This window comes from Natator depressus, chromosome 16 (assembly GCF_965152275.1).
Source record: "Natator depressus isolate rNatDep1 chromosome 16, rNatDep2.hap1, whole genome shotgun sequence".
In the NCBI taxonomy this organism is placed as follows: Eukaryota; Metazoa; Chordata; order Testudines; family Cheloniidae; genus Natator; species Natator depressus.
The window spans coordinates 10,337,180-10,357,737 of NC_134249.1; the positions used below are offsets into that span (position 1 = coordinate 10,337,180).

At 49.0% G+C, this 20,558-nt stretch overlaps 1 protein-coding gene across 2 annotated transcripts in view; it reads right to left on the reverse strand.

The window, feature by feature from the left end:
* Window positions 1-807: 807 nt before the first annotated feature.
* The window catches only part of ASTN2 (astrotactin 2), a 589,627-nt gene continuing 569,876 nt past the window's right edge, over window positions 808-20,558 (reverse strand). For both annotated transcript variants that reach the window (XM_074973795.1, XM_074973796.1), the window contains exons 21-23: window positions 14,611-14,711; window positions 12,790-12,973; window positions 808-1,679 (exon numbers count right to left, since the gene is read on the reverse strand). In XM_074973795.1, coding sequence (XP_074829896.1) covers window positions 1,442-1,679; window positions 12,790-12,973; window positions 14,611-14,711 — 523 coding nt within the window. In that variant the 3' untranslated portion in view covers window positions 808-1,441. The remainder of the gene's footprint in view (window positions 1,680-12,789; window positions 12,974-14,610; window positions 14,712-20,558) is intronic.

Here is a 20,558-nt window from a genome sequence, read left to right on the forward strand (position 1 = left end):
CACATTGGTGTTAGGTGCTGTACAAACACATAGTGTTTTCACAGCCCCAGAAGAGCTGAGAAGAAGGGGTGTTCTTCCTTTGTGTTATCAATTATCCTTCCCCCACCCTCTCTTTCTTTAAGGCAAGAGGACTGGTCAGCCCCCATCTGCTCTGCAATGAACCCTGTGGGACCTCACAAATGAGAAATTCCAACCTGTCTCCATTCAGTCTTGGGCCTGCTTGAGTTGCTTCTTCAGCAGATACCAACTCAGGCCCAGACCAAACTCCTCTTCTGGACTGAAAGAAGAATTCACTGGCACCACTGAAGTCAATGGAAAGGCTCCCACTTACTTCACTGGGCTCTGGATCGGGTTCCTCTATCCTCAGCCTCCCACCTTGCTCCATCAGCGAGTGCCAACCTTATCCATCTCAGATGCTAAAAGATGATAGAGTCTCCATGTCTATCTAGCCCTTGGCTCCCTTATAGGGTTTTCCCACGAGCACAGAACTCTTACAACAACAGGAGCTGAGAACAAAGAGCTATCTGGCTTTATAGAAGGAGTCTGCAGACAAAAAGAGGCCCTCCCCACCCTCTTTAAATGCTCAGCTCCCATCACCCCTACCCCAATCCAGCACTGAGAAGTGTCTTATTGTTCCACATACTGGGATTCTTCTCTTAATCCTGTACCCGACACTCACATTTCTTTTACCCGAGCTCTGAAGAGACTCGTTTCCTCCCCAGGTCGTTCTGCAAAAAGACCCTGCAAAAAGGCCATGGCAGAGACGTGTGTTGGCAAAAAATACCCAGCAGACGGGTAAAGTGGACTTCATATGAATCTTTAATGCACAGAACAACCTGTCAGGAGCCCTGCAAATGAAGAGTCCACAAGCAGCAGTTCTGCAAACTCAGAGTGTTAAAAAACCCCCAGTTTGCCTGCAATGTCTTTGCACCTGCCCGGCTGGCGTTAATCTCCACGATCTTCAGTTTCAGGATGGTGCCTCCAGCTCCCGGTGTCGCCTCCCAGAACTGAGACGCTTCGCCTTGGCTCCTTGACACTCTAAGGCAGCGGGCCCCCTTTCCCACCTCGTCCGCTTCCAAGGCTAGCAGGGGAGGGCGCAGCTAGCTCTCCTGTGCCCTGACCTGGCTCTTTTGGATTTCTCCTCCTCTCAGATTTGGAGTGCGTAGTCCAGGAAATTCGGTAAGAAAAGATTAAAAAGGAGAGACGGTGCTACTGAGTCAAATTAGGCATTTTCATTTTAAAAAATAAAATAAAAAGGGAAATCAAAGTCCAACTGGCTGATTTCTTGTTTCTCCACCACCCGTGTCAAAAAGTCCAGTTTGGCCTCGCTGTCCCCTCCATCCGAATGTCACCCTTCCCCTAAGCCCACCAGCTACTCAGGTTATCACACGTCCATGACTCCTCGGAGTTCCCTTCCACAGCTCCAGGCCAACATCGTCCCTCACCGCCCCTTGGATTCCCCGTACATGTTGCGCAGCATGGAGACCATCTTCTCCTCGCACGTCACTTTGGTGTCCTTTAGGATGTTGTACCAGACCATGCCGGCTGGCCGGACCTCTTCGCTGCGGCAGAACAGGTACGGCATGGTGTCAGTGCGGCTCTGGATATAGGCACTGCGGAGCAGGGTCGAACAGTGGCTGCTAACTTTCTCCAACCTCCTTAAGATCAGGTGAGCTTTCCTGGAATGGAGAATAGGAGACGGAGACATAGCAAGAAGGTGGAAGCAGTTAGACCAGGGAGCTAGGAGCCAGGACTAGAGGTGGGTGACATTGTTTTGGGGAATAGTAAATTTGCCGAAAAATTCATTTTTCAGGTTGAATTTAGCCAATAGTTGTGCATACCCCTCCCACCAAAAACCAACCAACCAACCAACCAATCAAACAAAAAAGATCTTTTTTTAAATGTTGAAATGGTTTGTTTTGGCATTTTCAACATGAGCTGTTACAAAATGAGCTGTTAGAATCCCTTGGAACTGACATTCTGTTTAGAAAATGTCAATTCGAACAGACAACTTGTTTCAAGATGTTGTTTTGATTCAACATCCAAAACATTTTGTTCGACCAGACTGAAATTTTTTTCGTTTTTTTATTCCGGCAAGAAAAAAAATATCAATTTTGGTTCGGCCACCACCAAAAAACCCAAAACAATTATTCGCTTAGCTCTAGCCAGGGCTCCTAGGTTCTGCTGGTAGTTTGTCCTGTCACATACACAAAACAGTTCTGTTAACAGTTGCCAGCAGATAGATTGACAGAGTCTGTCTTCTGATTCCTAATTACAGTAAAAGCTTTTTTTGTCTGGCATGTTGGGAAATGGGGGGGGTGCTGGTAAAAGAAAAATTCAGGTTAACTAAGAGGGAGGGAGTTTGGATGTAGGAGGGGGTGCAGGAGCGGGTTAGGGCACGGGAGAAGTTTCAGGGTGCCAGATCCAGGGGGGCGCTCACCTTGAGCAGCTCCCCGCAAGCCGTGACCTATCCCTGCTGTTCCTAGGTGGAGGCGAGGCTAGGAGGCTCTGTGCATTGCCCCCTCCCTGCCCCGAGCGCTGACTCCGCAGCTCCCATTGGCTGGGAACCGCGGCCCCTCGCCAACTGGACTATACACCGGACTTTCTCTGAAGATTAGAAATGCCGGTTTATAAAGCTTTCCGATTGGTACAGGGCTGGATAACACAGCTTTTACTGTAATTAAATGTCTATAGCACCTGCTATGCAAGGATCTCAAAATGCTTTACAGATGATACAGAGGATAGGACAAGAAGCAATGAGCTTAAATTGCAGCAAGGGAAGAGTTAGGTTGGATATTACGAAAAACTTCCTGTCAGGGTGGTTAAGCACTGGAATAAATTGCCTAAGGAGGTTGTGGAATCTCCATCATTGGAGATTTTTAAGAACAGGTTAGACAAACACCTGTCAGGGATGGAATAGATAATACTTAGTCCTGCCATGAGTGCAGGGCACTGGACTAGATGACCTCTTGAGGTCCCTTCCAGTCCTATGATTCTATGACAATGAATTAAGGGTTATGGCAGCTATACTATTATTCCCAGTGTACAGATGTGAAAACTGAGGCACAAGGAGGTTTAGTGACCTGCTCTAGATAAAAAGTTGGGAATATAATTCATCATGTCTCTCAACTGCATTGGGTCATCTCACCTAGGCTGCCCTCTAGGCAGTAACAGCCTCTTCAGTAATACTGCCACATCACAGAAAGTTTCCAGAGCCCTGCCCTATGGCTTCAAAACTGGCAAACTCCCGCTGGGGCTAGGGCTTGGGTGGTATGAGCAGCTCAAGTAAAGCAACCCTTACCGGAATCTTTGGCAATTAGAGTAAAATAGATATATATGACTGATTTGGCAATACATTCCTGAACCAAAACTGTTCCTTCAATAACTCCCTGGAGACTCCAGAGTTTAATGTATGCTCCCTTCTTTTTTTATTTCTCAGTTGGCTGAAAGAGAGAGAGAAGCAAACATCCTGTTGGAAGCTGGGCTTCCTCCCCGAACCCAGGGGCCAAATTTGCCTCTCAGTTACACTGGTGCAACTCCAGTGAAGTAACAAGTTGATCACGATTCTTAAGAAGCCGATGAAACATGGACTCATAGAATATCAGCGTTGGAAGGGACCTCAGGAGGTCATCTAGTTTAACCCCCGGCTCAAAGCAGGACCAATCCCCAACTAAATCATCCCAGCCAGGGCTTTGTCAGGCCTGACCTTAAAAACTTCTAAGGAAGGAGATTCCACCACCTCCCTAGGTAACGCATTCCAGTGTTTCACCACCCTCCTAGTGAAAAAGTTTTTCCTAACATCCAACCTAAACCTCCCCCACTGCAACTTGAGACCATTACTCCTCGTTCTGTCATCTGGTACCACTGAGAACAGTCTAGATCCATCCTCTTTGAAACCCCCTTTCAGGTAGTTGAAGGCTGCTACCAAATCCCCCCTCGTTCTTCTCTTCCACAGACTAAGCAATCCCAGTTCCCTCAACCTCTCATCATAAGTCATCCACCATCATCCACCTGGTTTCAGAGTAACAGCCGTGTTAGTCTGTATTCGTAAAAAGAATTCGTAAAAAGAAAAAAGAAAAGGAGTACTTGTGGCACCTTAGAGACTAACCAGTTTATTTGAGCATGAGCTTTCGTGAGCTACAGCTCACTTCATCGGATGCATAGCATATCGTGGAAACTGCAGAAGACCATCATCCACCTATCCATCCCTTTAGCCATCTATCTATCACCATGGCACAACCCTCAAACTCACTGCTACAGGAAGCCACTGGAGAAGTGACAAGCCAAATGGGAATACCTTGCCCTCTCCTTCCCTTACTTATCTGGACTTCTCCAGAATACCTGCCTCCCCCCACTCATGCCTCACCCCAGGGAGGAACCCAAGCACACAGCCGCCCTCTCTGCAATTTGTCAAGTCTTCAGAGGGGGAATGGGCTAGGAAGAACCCAACTCTGTAACAGCAGAGAAGGAAACGTGCAACAAACCCAAAAGACAAAACAAAATTAAGTAGTTACAGGCCAACCCTCCCCTAGTGAGAGCCTGCAAAGTGCTAAATCAAAAGTGGGGAAAGAGGGTTTATTTGAGTGGTTTGAAAGTCTCAAGATCACAGATTATTCCCTCTCCCGCTGGTGCCGCAGCAAAGCTCTGGAATTAGGCTTGGGGTTTGTTACAGTTACCGAAGGAATGTCAATTCCCAATAATGACATGTCAGGGGCAGCGCTCTCAGTCAGCTAGGTATAAACATGGGGATTATTTGATTATGAAAGCTTTCTGGTGCTTCAGCCCCCGATTCTTTGGGAGGGAGCATGGCTATTTTCTGATGCGGCTGCTCTCTCCGAGGCATCTCACTAATTGAGATTTCAAGTAAGAATTCACAGTGAGTCACAAAAGAGTGCGATACAGACAGAAGTGCGTGACAGAGCGACAAGCCAAAACAGCAATGACTGGAGGCCAATCAAGCCTCCACAACCAGGTATGACTCTCTGTTTCTGGGGAGGCACATACATTCGATGTGATGGCTTGAGCTTTGACCAACACCTTCCAACTCCCGCTAACACAATTCCATTAAGTAGCCACCACCCTACCAGAGAGGTACTCCCTCGCCCTGAAATCCAAGATGCATAACTTCACCAATAACATACCACCCGCCCCGCCCCACCCCAATCCTTGCCAGAGATTGTTAAAATGGGAAATACTTTGGAGGTTTCCCATTATGGAAGTTGATATTTTCAGTGAGGATGCCATAGCTAAAGCAATGCACACCAAGGAGTCATATTCTGCACTGACTTTCACTGCGTAGAGTTCATTAACTTCGATGTGGATTGCACTGGGTGTAAGCAAGCATAGGATTTAGACTCATGTCTAAAAGAGTCCAGTGCTTCTGAACATTGTGTCTGCAGCAAAGCATCGGGACATGCCTGCTATTACTAAATGTAGACGGGAACGGGTAGATATAAAATGAGTTACACATTTTTGAATGACGAGTTTTCGTCAGAAAACAACCTTTTTTCTTGGGGGGAGGAACAAAAATGTTCATGAACCCTTCTCAACACTGTCCAAATTTTGTCATTTTTCATTCTTTCTGGGGGCTAATTTCCCCCCAAAATAGTTGTCAAAAAATAGTGAAAATACTTTTTGAATTTTTTATGACAGTAAAAAAATACAATTTTTAAAAAGAAATGAAGAAAAGTGGGCCTAGTTCAATAGAATGAAAACAACTTTGAAATTTCAACATTATTTGTGAAACCATCTTTCTGTGTTTTCACCAGCTCCAGTCAGACAGCAATGGCCATTTCCAGTTCATGCTAACGACATTCCCACTGAGCTTCTCTCAAAGTCAAGCCAGCTGGGTTGTGAGCTGGGCCCCGAGTTGTGAGCTCTCCCTGTCGAGTTTAGGGAGACAAGATCTATTAACATTCATGAACCCTTTACAGTGTGTTCGGAGAGGGGACCATGTGTCGGGTGTTTGCTTCAAAGGTCAAATCTTGCCAAAGAATGGAAAGGCTTATATGGGTGGGAACTACCCAGTCTGTCTGAATGAAAGGAAAGAAAACAGGAAGGTAGTTAAAGAAAGAAAAGACCAACCTATTTTGAGCACACATCTGGAAACACTTTCTTGTTTGGAAGATTGAAGGTATGTCTACACTGCAATCAGAGGTATGACCGAAGCTAGCTTTGATCTAGCTAGCTCAAACACCTATAGCAGTGAAGTCATGGCAGCATGGGCTAGCCACTGGACTACACAGATTCATAGATTCCAAGGCCACTTGATATCTAGTTTGACCGCCTGTATAGCACAGGCCATAGAGATTCTCCAAATTAATTCCTGGAACAGATCTTGTAGAAAAACATCCAGTCTTAATTTAAAAATGGTTGTGGTGGAGAATCCATCACGACCCTGGGTTAATTGCACTCACACTTTTAAAAATGTATGCCTTATTTGCAGTCTAAATCTGTTCAGCTTCTAGAGGTTTGTACAGCTCCTGGTGCTGTGGATTCATTACTAGCGTTATTCAAACTAGCTAGCTCACTTACGTCTACATGTGCTGCAGTCACACCTCTGACTGCAGTGTAGACAGACCCTAAGAAGCAGGGTGAATCAACACTCTGATACCTACACTGGGCTTGCTCTGGAGACAGCTGGTGTTTGGCGTGAGTTAGGACAGAGTGTGTGAGGGAGGTGTCATAGCTATCTTGGTATCAGTAATATTGTGTGGTGTTCTCTGCCCGTTGGGTGATTCGGGAAGAGGGGGTGGTCCAACTCTGGGCTGAAGTTGCAAATGGAACGACCTGGGTTATTCTGCTCGCCTTGGGACTGCCTGCTGGAGTGGATGCTATACTCTATTGCTGAGAAGGCAAACAGGAGACGGATGTGTGGATGGGCAGGAATAGCTGGGAGTTTGTCCCTTACGTGCTACAGTAAAGGGAAGCTGCATTTACCCACTAGTGAGTCCCCTCCACTTGCTCTAGGGCAGTGCACAATGCATGAATATCATGCCCTGCATCAAAATGGGTGCAAATAGGGTCATGCCTTGAGCTTCATAACCCCAGATCTCCAAGGATGGATTCAGACCAATGGTCCATCAAGTCCAATATCCTGCCCCTAGCCTATGCCAGATGCTTCAGATGAAGGCCTAGATCTCCAGGACATGCCTAAATGTGCCTTCTGTCCCATCTCTCCTCCATTCCATCTCCTATACCCTGTGTTTGCTTCCCTCGTCTTTTCTCTCCCTCTTCTGTGCCATCTGCTTATCTCTCCCTTTCCATTTCCTTCTTGTCCCTTCTATAGTTTCCTACGTCCCCTCCTCTCTCTTTCCCCCTCTCCATCCCTTTACCTTTAGACACCACTGAAAACTCCCTCACACAGCTTGCTTCCTCCAGCCTGTCCTGGGCCATTGCTGTTATGGCAGCACAGGGCAAACACACGCCACTCCCTCTATCTATCATCTCCTGGGGACAACTGGTGGGTTTGTTCTGTTCTCCAGCAGACATGTGGTTGCATCTTTCTGTCTCACTCCAGCTGCTTCGTTGGTGTCTGGCTCTGCTCAATGGCTGGGGAGCCTTAGGGAGTGTAACCATGGGAAGCAGCAGGTGATGGAATGGCCCAGGGGATGCACCAACTGCAAAGTGCTCCGACGGACAAGCAGAGGAGGCAACAGCTATATGCAGGAGAAACCAAGGAGGGGGCAGAGGAACATGCTGGAGTGGAGGATCAGGAGGGAAGTGGATACCTGGATTTTGCTATCCCCGGGTTGATGACAAACCCCCTCAGCAATGGCCAGGTTGCTTGGCTCTCTTGGGGGGAGCTGGTGTGGCTCACTTGTTTGAGAGGGTTAATGAAGTCATGCTTAAATGTTAGACTTTTGGCTGACATCTTTTCTTTATTAAAAAAAAAAAAAGGAAGAAGGAGAGAAAGAGACCAGGGGAGAGCAGAGAAAAAGAGAGAGAAGCCTGCTGGTGAAGGCCGGGTAATAAATTACTGAAGCAGTTCTTGGGCTGCCAATTTAACGCCATCAATCAAATTCTGGCCACCATCCAAGTGCTCTCTGCGGGGGGATGTCAGGCCAGAGCGACCACCTTTTCAAAGACTGGAAATGAAATCTTCCTAATGCCGAGCTACCCCGTTGCTGCCAGAAACAATCATTTATTCCCCTATGAAAGGGCAGGATCAGGAGGGGATGGCTGCAGAAGTCAGACTCCCGGGCTGGCTACAGCCAGGGCTGACACTGGCTGCACTAAGCCCCCTGACCCACCGAAGCTTAGCGGCTTCTTCCCCGCCCCATCCCCACATGATGTCATCCCCGCTCCACCTCGCCTGCCATAGCGCACTTTGCGGCCAGCTGGTTTAAACTTGGTGCCAGCCTGGGACTGATCTTGTTTGCTGTGAAAGTGAAGGATTTAGGAGGTCGATGCTGCGGTAAAAATGATGGAAGGGATTAAAAGTAATGGCCCCCTGCTGCCATTTTCCCCTCTCGTGTTACTGGGGCCTGAAGAGAGATGGGAAGGTGTGACTGTTCGGGCCGTTCGAAGTGCTCATGCATGGATAAAGGCACTGTCATAAGGGAGTGTGATACTGTGGTTAGAGTAGCAGACCTGGACTCCTGGGTTCTATTCCCTGTGCTGCCAGGGAGCTTGGGAGAGCTGGGTGTCTTGCATTGGCTACTTCCAGCTCTGCCCCGGGCCAGTTGTGCCCCATATGGTGCGTCACTTCACCCTTCTCCATCTCAGTTTGCCCATCTGCATTGGGAATACAATACTCACCTTGCTCCCAAGGCTGCCGTGGGCCTAGTTAGCTGCTTGCAAAGCACTTTGACATGCTAGGATGAAAGGCACTAGGAAAGTACAACGCAGGATTACAGAGCAGACAGGGAACAACAGCTGTGTTGGAGTGGAGCAGGGTCTCGCCCCAGGACTCTGACGGGAGGTGGGGGAGAGGGTCAGTGCCTGGTTGTCTTGTTCTCTTGTGGGGTTTCTTTGCTATAAATTCAGATTTTCCGCCCAAGTGATAATTGACCCAGGTCTGTCAGGCTCTCAGATGGGAGGATAGAGAGTCCAGCACTCCAAACCCTGCTATCACAGCCTCTCATCTGTACATCGTATTCCCTCCTGTTACCGTAAGGCAGCTGCTGGTGGAGACGCCTGCATTTAGAAGGATCTTCTCCTGCTGCTGCGGTCAGCAGGGGTCTGTTACTTGCTTTAAGAAAAGGAGGGGCTTAAAGCCCCATGCTGATGTCACATCCTGACCTGATGAGCACGGGGGTGGGGACAATTTAACCATGTCTATTTCCTCCACCTCTCGCTGAGAGTCAGACACTGTTGCGATGGCCACAACAACGCCCCAAAAATGCAGACAGCTGTTAAAAGAAGAGCCTGTGACATAACAAAGCACCGTCCCTGCACCACACAAGCCTGGGAAGGATTGAACAAATGCATAGTAGCATCAGGCCTTTATTGGTCTAGACAGATTCTTCTCTTTAGTTGGAACAAAGTGTTGCTGTAAATTTGGAGAAAGCGTCTCTTTTTGCGTGTGTTGGGGTTATATGGGGTTTGTTAGAGGAGACTAGCAGGATGAAGCAAACCAGGAGCCAAGTCCTGACCACAGCAAGTCCTGGTCTAGGGCCACCTATGAGCTAAGTTTTTTAATGTCTCCTTAATGTAAACCTTCTGTTTGAGACATCTGGTTGTCAGTGTGTCTTCTCGCGAGCAGCTGTTTGCAGTAACCTGTGGCTTTCATGGAAACTGGGCTCTCAAGGACTCCAGCATGATGTATTTATTACACAGAGGCAATAGACTCCCCTCTTGTCACTAAGTTTTATGAGTGAACATTTACGGTGGATCTGAGGCTCATCTGATAAACATTTCAAGGTACGAAAATGAATGCCCTCCTGGGAACGAGAACAGCCTGTCAGTTAAAATCTCATTACGAGATGTTCCCTTGGGAAATCCTCAGTCACCTCTCCCGCTGTCGGGGGCTCCATCGCTGCCAGAGCAACCTGAGAAATGAGGCTGGAGGATAGACGTTCGTTCTTGTCAAGAGACTAGAACTGCTTGCAAGCGGCAGGGGTATTTTTAGAAGCTTCCCCATGGCTAGGAGATGCTGGTTACTCAGATGCATGAGGGGCTGCTGAAAGTTCAACCGGAGATCCCTGCCTCTGTGTGGAAGGACAACTGCAGAATCCATGGATGTCTCTAGACATTGCTTTCTGTATAACGATGTGTCAAGGACATGCTGGAGAGCACTTTCCAAATCTCCTTGCTTGACATGGAGAGACAAGTTTGCCTGGCTTGTATTTTCCTGCTGGATAATGCCCTCAAATAGGTGCATCGTCACTCAGCTTCCAGAGATGCCCAAGTAACAGATGCAGTTACCGGGGAAACATAAAGAAAGCCAGTGGCCCCATGGATTTGTACAGAGAGGGACGACTTAAAATGACAAACATCTTGCAGTGCCATCAAGGAGAGGGGAAGAGAGTGGCTGCACATCAGAGGTTAATGAGCTATCAAAAAAATTACAATCAAGGTCACCTCTGAAGGAGGGCCAGTCACAGGCTAACTTGGATTTATGTCTAGGAGGGTCGTAAATTGTTGCAAGAAATTGTGGCATGGAGTCAGGAGTGGATCCCTGCTTGTGCCCAATATGCAGGGTGGGCAAAAAAAAGTATAATCTATTGTTATTATGTGTTTATTGTGGTTAATTGCTCCCCCCATCATCTGTACCTCCCAGTTCTCTCTCTCTGTTTCTTTCTAGCACTCAGAGAAAAGGTCATTTCTGAAACAGACTGCTGACAGCATGGCATTTGTGAAACATCTCTAAGCATGCTGGCCGAATCTAGAAACCTGAGGGAGCTTCATGTCACTTGCGGAATGTTCTTTGTGAGGAGTTATGGTAGCAGCTCATGAGCAGTGGCAAAAAGGTCGTAAGAAGACACCTTGTCCAGGAAACAACCCAGCTTACTCTCCCAGTACTCTGACATGGCATACTCCATGTATGCTCTATTCCACAGTTGTAGTCTCTCTGAACCTGCATGTTCACCAGTAATATACTTTTGCAAAAACCCCAAAACAATATTTGGGGTGGGGGGCTGTTACTGCTAGAACCATTGTTCTTCACAATCTCAGAGTTATCCAGCTGCTAATTCCCACTCTTAGCACGAAATTAAGGAAAAGGGAACACAGGTTTGTAAAATACATTTTCTGCCATAGCCTGGCATGCTTCAGTTTGCAGCATGGTTTTAGTGTGCACTGCGTTTAGAATTTGGGGAGGCCACTGTAATGCCATGTTATTATTTTAGGTGGGAGGGAGGGAGAGAAATCTAAGATCTTTAAGAGTATTTATAACTTGTAAAGTGCCCAGTAACCATGGTGAGGGGCAACGTATCAATATGTCACATTAGGCTGATTAGACAGACAGACAGACTATACATCTCATCTGTCTGTCTCTCCATCAATCAGATGAGAGAGAGAGGATTAATTCACCAGCAGGGGTTTAGGAGATATTGTGCTGCAAAGTCACAGTCTATCACATGCTGATAGTTCATTCACCAAACCCTAAGGAGATATCACAAGGGTAGAACTACAGATTCAAAAAAAAAAAAAAATCTGCTGTTTGTGAGACATGTAAACAAATGGAAGTTTTATCTCCACTCTCTCATGGTGTCAAGACAGTTTATGCATGTGAACCTTCTCCCCTGCCCCTTAAACAAAAGCTACATAAGGCCCTCATGCCTTGTGCCTCCAAAATAAAGGGGGAGAAAGAGCCTGTTTAAGCCTTCACATCTGTAGTGGGCTGGTGGGCCACAGCTGGGTTAATGGTTTAGATGAAGCTGCAATTCCAGCATTCACTGTCGCCTCAGTTAATTTTACTGCTGTTCAAAACCAGAACACAAGCAAAGACGATCGCCGTGGGACAGCCACTTTCACTCTGGAGATCTCAGAACAATAGGGCAGGATCTAAGTGGTAGAACATCCACTGTAAACTTCTCAAGAACACACGACACAGAGCTGGGGAGGGATTTTCCAACAAATGTGTTTGTCAGTCAAAAAGTGCTGATTTGTCAAAATCCCAAACAGGCTCCCTCTGCCAGTGCCCCAGTACAGTGCTCTGCTGCTCTCCTTCATCATCTGGACTTTTTCTACGTACCAATGCTACAGCTGTTAGAGGATGTGCTGATTGAGGCAGAGTCCTGGATACATCCTTAGGGTAAATTGTCCCTTTATTATTCTAGTCCTTAGCTCTCCAAACACCTGATACAATGCACCTCAGTCCTAATTTGCATCACTCTCTGTACTTCCACACTCATTCGTTCATCGAATCAGTGTATACTGTGATAATGCTGAAAGTATCAGGGCACATTTGAATCCTGGAAGAGTCACAGTCTCTGCCATGAAGACTCTCCAATGTAAAAAAGACTGGGGATCAGTGCTAATTTATAACAGCCTTGGCAGTTCACCTCAGTCCTAATGTATAGCACTGGGTCCACACAGCTTTATCAGTTCACTTAGGCCCAGATCCTACTTTGCAGCACTGCCTTTTATTCCCAGGACTGGTCTCCCAAACAACTGTTACAAATCACTTAAATCCTAAATTACAGCACTCCCTTGTCCCAATCCAGGGCAGATGATGGGACTGGTTGGTGAGGTTTACAAAACGCTACCTCTCTGGTATTAGGGGATCACCAGGGTCATCTGAATGGCCACCTAAACAGGATGCACTCAGCAGTGTAAGACACTAGGCCAGTCTAATGGGGTGGGATGGACTAACCACAAAGGATTATGGGAAAGCACAGCTACCTGGGCCCCAGCTCATCCTCACTGCGCCAGACAAAGTCTCCAAACTTCTCGTAGTGCGAGTTGTAGTGGTGCTGGACTCGGAAGAGCATGGACGTGGAGACCTCCATCAGCGTGTTGTAGGCTGTCTGCTGCTCCTTCCCACTGGTATAGCCATTGTAGAGGTTGTAGATTTTGTCGGCTAGCTCTGCAAAGAAGCAGGGGAAGGAGGAGTTTACAAGGGAATGGGAGTGCGGGAAGGGAAAACCGGCCAGTGGGGCTGACGTTGTGGGACTGGGGTGGCCACCTCACCCACAGCAGCTTGGAAGTTGGCTTTAGAGCACAGCCATCTATCTGGGCAGCTGAACCAGACTGAGGTCCTACATGGCTGGAACCCAGAGTCCCCACAGAGACCCAGTGACTTCAACAACTCCAAGTGGGTGCAGGGAGTCTGCCCCTGCAGAACCATTTGCAGGATCAGGGCTTGAAACCTCAACTCTGCCATCTCCCATTCAGTGATGCATCCTCTAAACCTCTGCGTCCAGTCCCAGTCAGCCAAAGTGCCGCAGCTGCTGAGTGGGAGCTGGCAAATAGTGATGCACAGAGGGAAGGAGATGCCAGAATACCAGGCACAAAAGCCTAAAGTGCCCGTAGTGCTCACCTATACCCCAGAGCTGGGAAGCACCGCTGTAGAGGGAACTGCTTGCTCAAACATTAGGCACCAGGGGCCAGATTTTCAAGAGCTCAGCTCTCCATGAGAGTCATCTTCACTGCAGATTTAACCCAGGCTCTTACTTGGGTGTTGCCCCTAACATCCCCATACCGAGCCCTCGCGCGTGAGTTGGCTGGTGTTTTCAATGCAGGCGATCTGGCTTGCCTGGGGTAGAGCTCAACTGCTGCTTTCTCTCGGGCTCGTAATCTGCCCACTCTGCGGCAACAACCCCGGCTAAACCCCTCGAGAGCTGCCAGCCCTCCAGTGCTTTCCCACCAATCCCCCAAGTCCTCCCACAATTCGCTGGGAAAGCATCAAAGAGCTGCTCAGCTTACAGCAGCACAAAAGAAGCGACACACCTATGGGGGGGGTGCAGTTACCCCCGACTTTCATTTTTCTGGGTGTGTGCTCCAAAGGGGTCTGCATCTCTAGTCAAAATTTTGTAGGGGTCCGCAAATGGAAAAAGGTGGAAAACCCCTGCAGTAACAGATCACACACATCAGACATCACTTGCATCCAATGAAGTGAGCTGTAGCTCACGAAAGCTTATGCTCAGATAAATTTCTTAGTCTCTAAGGTGCCACAAGTACTCCTTTTCTTTTTTCATCAGACAGACTGTGAGCTTTTGGTCATGCATGTACCCTGCATGTCCCTGTTTGGCTCTTCATTCTCTTACTGCTGTTCAGAACAGTCTGGCTATTCCAGCTTCACCCCTTGTTCTTTCTCTCTCAGGGCTTGTCTACACAGGGACACCCAAGAAAGCTAATCCAAATTATTTTTTACAGTGGATTAGTTAAACCAAATTAAATCCCTGTGTCGATGCTGTCATTCAAATGAATTAAGCAAAATCGAATTTAGGCCACTTTAATATTGAATTTCAATGAACTTTCGAAGTGTCCTCGTGTAGACAAGCCCTCATTCTCCTTTAATGTCTCCTTCAGTATCTCTCTCCCCTTCTCTTGCCGTTGTTCCTTTTCTTTTCTCTCTCCTCACCCCCGCTACATCATTGGCTGCACGGCAATCAGCTGTGTCTCAGAGGCCAGGGGAAGTGGGAAAAAGGAGGGTCAGGGGGTGATTAACAGGAGAGCTCTCCGGGGTCTGGAAGCAGGGGAATCAGGAGATTGAACTCTTACCTTCTGCCTTGCTGTCATCCACCAGTGGGCAGGCTGTTCTCAGGGTGACGGTGCTCAGCTCTGAATGCCTCCCTCGGGTGTCCACGGCATAGAGGGTAAATCTGGAAGGCAGAGAGAAGATCAGCTGTGATAGCCGTCACACCAGTTCCGCGATGGTACATGGACAAGGCTCCAAAACAGCAATGAGCTGTTCGGTCCAAGTTCGTTGCGTCCACTTCCGGCAGCTTGAGTGGGCTAGAGGAGAACAGTAGCATTTATAATGAAGAGGACGAAGAAGGAAAGCTGCTGGGGCCTCACTGCCCTGCTCACTGCATTTATGCAAGGGGACTGGTGTCTGGAGAGCTGTCCCACTGCACTGCAGCTGTATAAAGTCACTCACCTATGGGGCTGCTTCCCCTGCTGCACTGCAACTGTGCCAGGAGACTAGTTTCTGCAAGTACACTGCCTCTACCTCCATCCTTAAGTAACAGAGGTTTTAATTCCTCTCTTAAATGCCCAAAGTGGTGGTGAAAGCAGCTTGTATGCATCCTTTGAACAGACCCGGAGGTTGTCTTTTCTCCATTCTCTAGCCAGAGAGGGGTTAGGAAAGGCTGAGAGTGTTGATTTCACACTTGAAATGAATGGAGAGCATCTGACAGTAAAATACGGCACTTGTGCTTGGGAGAACCTTTGATCAAACAGGCCGTGGGCCTTTTTTTTTTTTTGGTTTTGAGCAACGAGTGTCCCAATCAGAGGTTTACAGTGTAAAACACAGAGAGCTTCTTATCAGCTTGCGGATCGGGTAAATCCTAGCATAATCCTCTGCACGGCTCCCAGTGGGCATCTTTCCATATTTATCCACTCAGAGCCAGGCGGTGCAACACACGTCTCCAGGGCTGGCTTTGACAAAGTGCAGGAGCTTACCTGGCCTCCTTGGAGGTCTGAGACACCCAGTGACGGGGCACCCGCTGACTGAAGCCAGATCTGGCCACTAAAGAGCACGGCCCAGCTTATTATCTTAATGTCAAACCTGACAGCTCTTGGGAGAGAGTGAAAATTGTTCTTTTAAAAGCTGTTGAAGCTTAAGTGGGATCTGGACTGTGCTGTATGTTCTCTTCGCTGTGGTCCGAGTCCACAGCATCCTTCCGAGTCCACAGAAGTAACATCCCCACGGATGGTCTCTCTACCATACATAGCTGAAGGGGCAATTTCCAGCCTGGGTAGATGTACAGGCACTAGCTGTGATTGAGCTAGTGTGCTGCAAAGAGCAGTGTAGCAGCGGTGCCACAGGTGGAGAAACAAGCTGGCGACCTGAGTACATACCAGGAGTCTCAGATAGGTTTGCGCTCAGATGGCTAGCCATGCCGTCAGGGCCACACTGCTCTGGCTAGCCATGCCGTCAGGGCCACACTGCTCTGGCCACACTGCTCTGGCTAGCCATGCCGTCAGGGCCACACTGCTCTGGCCACACTGCTCTGGCTAGCCATGCCGTCAGGGCCACACTGCTCTGGCCACACTGCTCTGGCTAGCCATGCCGTCAGGGCCACACTGCTCTGGCCACACTGCTCTGGCTAGCCATGCCATCAGGGCCACACTGCTCTGGCCACACTGCTCTGGCTAGCCATGCCATCAGGGCCACACTGCTCTGGCCACACTGCTCTGGCTAGCCATGCCGTCAGGGCCACACTGCTGTGACTAGCCATGCCATCAGGGCCACACTGCTCTGGCCACACTGCTCTGGCTAGCCATGCCATCAGGGCCACACTGCTCTGGCCACACTGCTCTGGCTAGCCAGGACACACTGGGCACACTGCTACTTGTAGCGTCCACAGTCGATCATGGCGAGCACGTGTACATCTGCCGGGGCTGGGAATGGACCCCTCCAGCTACAGCGTGTACTACCCACGCATACACAACGTACGAACCGGCTTCTGCTCTTTTCCATACACTGGCCTTGTCTGGGATTGGGATTAGCCCCAAATCAGCCATCGAGGGCCATCGAGCTATGTAGCTATGTCCTGCCCACCTCCAGAGTCGACAAGGAACGCTGTCATTTGCACCAAGGCAGCTCACAGCATTTCCAAGCAAGGGATACGCTCCATCAGTGCAAACAGTGTCTTTTCTTAGCCATATTTGGGGTCTGCATGGGCGCAGTTCTGTCTATACATCGCCAAGGAGTCTGCCTGCCCACAGGGACAGTTGTCATTTTGTGAAGCTCAGTTGATACAGCATGTTACGGAGAAGAAGCCCACGCAGTGCCCTCTCATGGAGACACTGCTTTTACCCTGTTATTGTGGTGCCTTCATCTAAAAGTGAAGTTGTTTAGACTGGAAGAATCAGAGCATATGGAAAACCATTGCAGCCCACAGGAATGATAAGGCCCATTTTATAGAGGGGTGAACTGGGACAATTGCAGGTTGAGCGACTTGCAGTGAGGCCGCGGTTAAAAGCGGCAGTGGAACCCAGGAGTCCTGACTCCCCGTCCCTGGCTCTCATTGCTGGACAGCACTCCTCCTTCTCCACAACCAGCTTAACACAAACGTGACAAGCTGCAAAAAGAGCGGACGACACAGTTCTCCCGCCAGCTGATGTTCAGTGCAATACCGGCGTCATTTGTTTCTGCATGTGCTATTTTTTATTTTTGTAATGTGTGAACACAAGTTTAATCCCTAACCTCTGCCCCAGCTGCAGCCATTCAGTCAGTCAAGCTCCAATCTGTGCCACAGCATTTTCCTTTAAAGCCGAGAGGTTTTATCAGCACATAATTGCAGCACTTTGTAATTAGTGCCCACATAATCGCTTCGACCGCAAGGGGGGTCAGAAGGTGGCGTCTCTGCCTGGAAGAGTGTTTAAAATATTTCAGCAGTGTTGGATGATGTCAAAGGCCCAGACCGGCACCACGTCTGACTCATCACTGAGCTCACCCTGACACAATGGGAAAGTTATTCAGTCACCAGTTCCAGGAACACTGGCAGGGCTGGGTTAATTGAGAAAAGGTACACAGCCTCCTGGATCATGGTTTATTAGAGCAGGGTTCCCTCAATACTATGCTGCAGTGGGCAGCGGGCCCTATGTCCCACACATTCTAACCTGGCTCTGGTTAGCTGTGTCAGAATTAAAAAAAACCCAAACTATCCATGTCCACTAAGCCACAACTCTCCAGCCCTTCAAGGATGTTCTGAAATTCCACCTCAGGAATCACAGGGAGTATCCTGGTCATAATGAGCCCAATCCCAGAAAGGGCTTGACTCTTGCTCCCCTTGAAATCCCTCATAGCTTCTGTGGGGGGGAAAGGTTGGAACCCGCCGTCCCTTTTTTTGCCTGGCTTTGTGTTAATCGCCTGTTTCTTACCCCCTGTACACATTAGAGCAGGAGTGGCCAGCCTGGGGCTCCGGAGCCCCATGTGGCTCTTCAGACGTTAATATGCAGGTCCTTATCTAGGCACCGACTCCGGGGCTGGAGCTAAAGGAGCCAACTTTCCAATGTGCTGGGGGATGCTCACTGCTCCACCCCTGGCTCTGCCACAGGCCCTGCCCCCACGCCACCCCTTCCCGCCCCCTCCCCTCAGCCTGCCGTGCCCTCGCTCCTCCCTCCTCGAGCCTCCCGCATGCTACGAAACAGCTGACCAGGAGGTGCGGGGAAGGAGGGGAAGGCGCTGATCGGCGGGGCTGCTGGTGGGTGGGAGGCACTGGGAGAGGGGTTGGGGAGCTGATGAGGGGCTGCTGACATATTACTGTGGCTCTTTGGCAATGTACATTGGTAAATTCTGGCTCCTTCTCCGGCTCAGGTTGGCCAGCCCTGCATTAGAGTGTAAACTCAACAGGAACCTCTGACTTGGCAGGGGTGTTTTCCTCGGTTGGGTACAGTGCTGGGCATGGCAGCAGGGCTATAATAAGGTAAATAAACAACAGAAGGAAAAGAAGATCTACACAGATGGGAGAGGAGAGGAATTGTTCAGGGTGTGGTCCAAGAGGGTGCAAATTAGGTGCAAAGGAATTAGCTACGGAAAAGGCCCTGAGGCTGAATGTCGGGGGGGAGGGGCAGGGAAGATGCCTGACAATGAGAGCTTATATTGTGGAATAGTCTTCCAAAGGAAGTAGGGCAACCACATTTCAGATATTTAGAACTAGGCTGTCTGGAGTTGCTGGGCAGAGTGGCCTCACTGTGTCTAAAGGAGCATTTCTGTCAATACCTCTGGCAATCTGTTACTCACACCACAGCAGCCACCTGTGCTGATTTCAAGGTCCACCCTCAGTTTAGTTGGTGAGTGAGTTTAAGGAGGCCAGAATGTATCCAGGCATTCCTGAGGGAATAAGGGTATGTCACAATAACGAAGGTGGTGACACCGTACCACAGGGCGATGATGAAATGATTTGCTCCTATGGGACATGGAAAGAGAAGAAAGGCCAGTATCTGACATTGAGCAGAGCTCTAAGTGCTAAGAACACATCAGTGTGGCACCTTTAATGAGTGGCCAGGACCTCACTGTTATGTCTGAAAGACGTCATTTTCCAACAACGCTGGCTGTTGAGAGGCCTTCACAACGTCCAGCAGCCCCCAAATGCAAAAAGCTCCTGTGTCCTGGACACAATTTGCCAGCGGCTCTAGCCTGTAAGCCCCTGTCATGTGACCCTCTGTTAAACCAGGGAGTGATTCATTTACTATAGAGAGGATGGAAAGCAGCATTCCCACTCTGTGACTTCACGTCCGCTGCATGGAGCAAAGGTCGCCCCACACCGGCTATTCCACCATCCAGGTTGTTAAGTTCAGCTGTTAACATTTCCAGCCTGTAGCCATCCAGCTACTGCAATCTCGTGTATTTCCGGTCATTCTCAAAGGGAAGACTCTGAAGAGGGGAGCCAGATGTTCTTGAGTTAAAGGGCCAAATTCGGAGATGAACCTCAGTAATTCTAGAGGGAGTGTACGGCTATGTCTATGCTACAGCTTACATCAGCATAACTTATGTCGCTTGGTGTGTGAGAATAAATCACTGTAAGTTACACCGACATAAGCACTGGTGTGGATAGCATTTTGTCAGCAGGAGAGTTTCTCCCGCCAACATAGCTACTGCTGCTCATGGGTGCTGGAACAGTTAAGCTAGGGGTGACTTTTGGCCTGAGGGCCACATCTGGGTATGGAAATTGTATGGCAGGCCATGAATGCTCACAGTTCCCAGCCAAGGGGAGCTGCGGCGGCTGCACTTGGGCCAGGGGCAGTGTGCAGAGCCCTCTGGCTGCCCCACGCATAGGAGCTGGAGGGGGGACATGCCGCTGCTTCTGGGAGCTGCGCGGAGCCATGGCACATGCAGAGCAGGGCAAGCCCCGGACCCTGCTCCCTGTCGGGAGCTCGAGGGCCAGATTAAAATGTCTGAAAGGCCGGATGCGGCCCCCAGGCCATAGTTTGCCCACTCTTGAGTTAAATCAATGAGAGAGCTCTCTCCTGTCAGCTTAGAGCAGCTACATCAGAGAGCTTACAGCTGTGCCGCTGCAAACTCTCTAGTGTATCCGTGCCCTAAGTTGGTGTCACTTCCATCGCCTTCCTCGCCCCTCCCAGCATGCACATCACACTAGGGCTTGCTCCACACATACACAGTGGCAGGGGCGTACCCAAAGGGGTGATCTGGAAACAAGCGAGTCTAACTGGTGCAACTTTGTGTGGTGGTGTGTAATCGATTTACACTAAACCAAATTCAATCATTCTTTAATAGGTTTAAGAGTGTCCACACATGGGTGGTGGTGGTGGTGACAATTTATCTCAAGCTGTTTCTAAACTGATTTAATTAAATTGGTGTCCAAACTGTGTAGACATGCTCAACGTTCTCTCCCTCAGATACTGACATGTAAGTCAGTCTGAGGGATTCTAATGGAGTGTAGAAAACTCTAAATTACACATCACCTTTGGATTGGGCCCAAATTGTGCAACAATTTGGTGCTGGTGAGTGGCTGAGCTTGGGAACGCTCTTTGTTTAT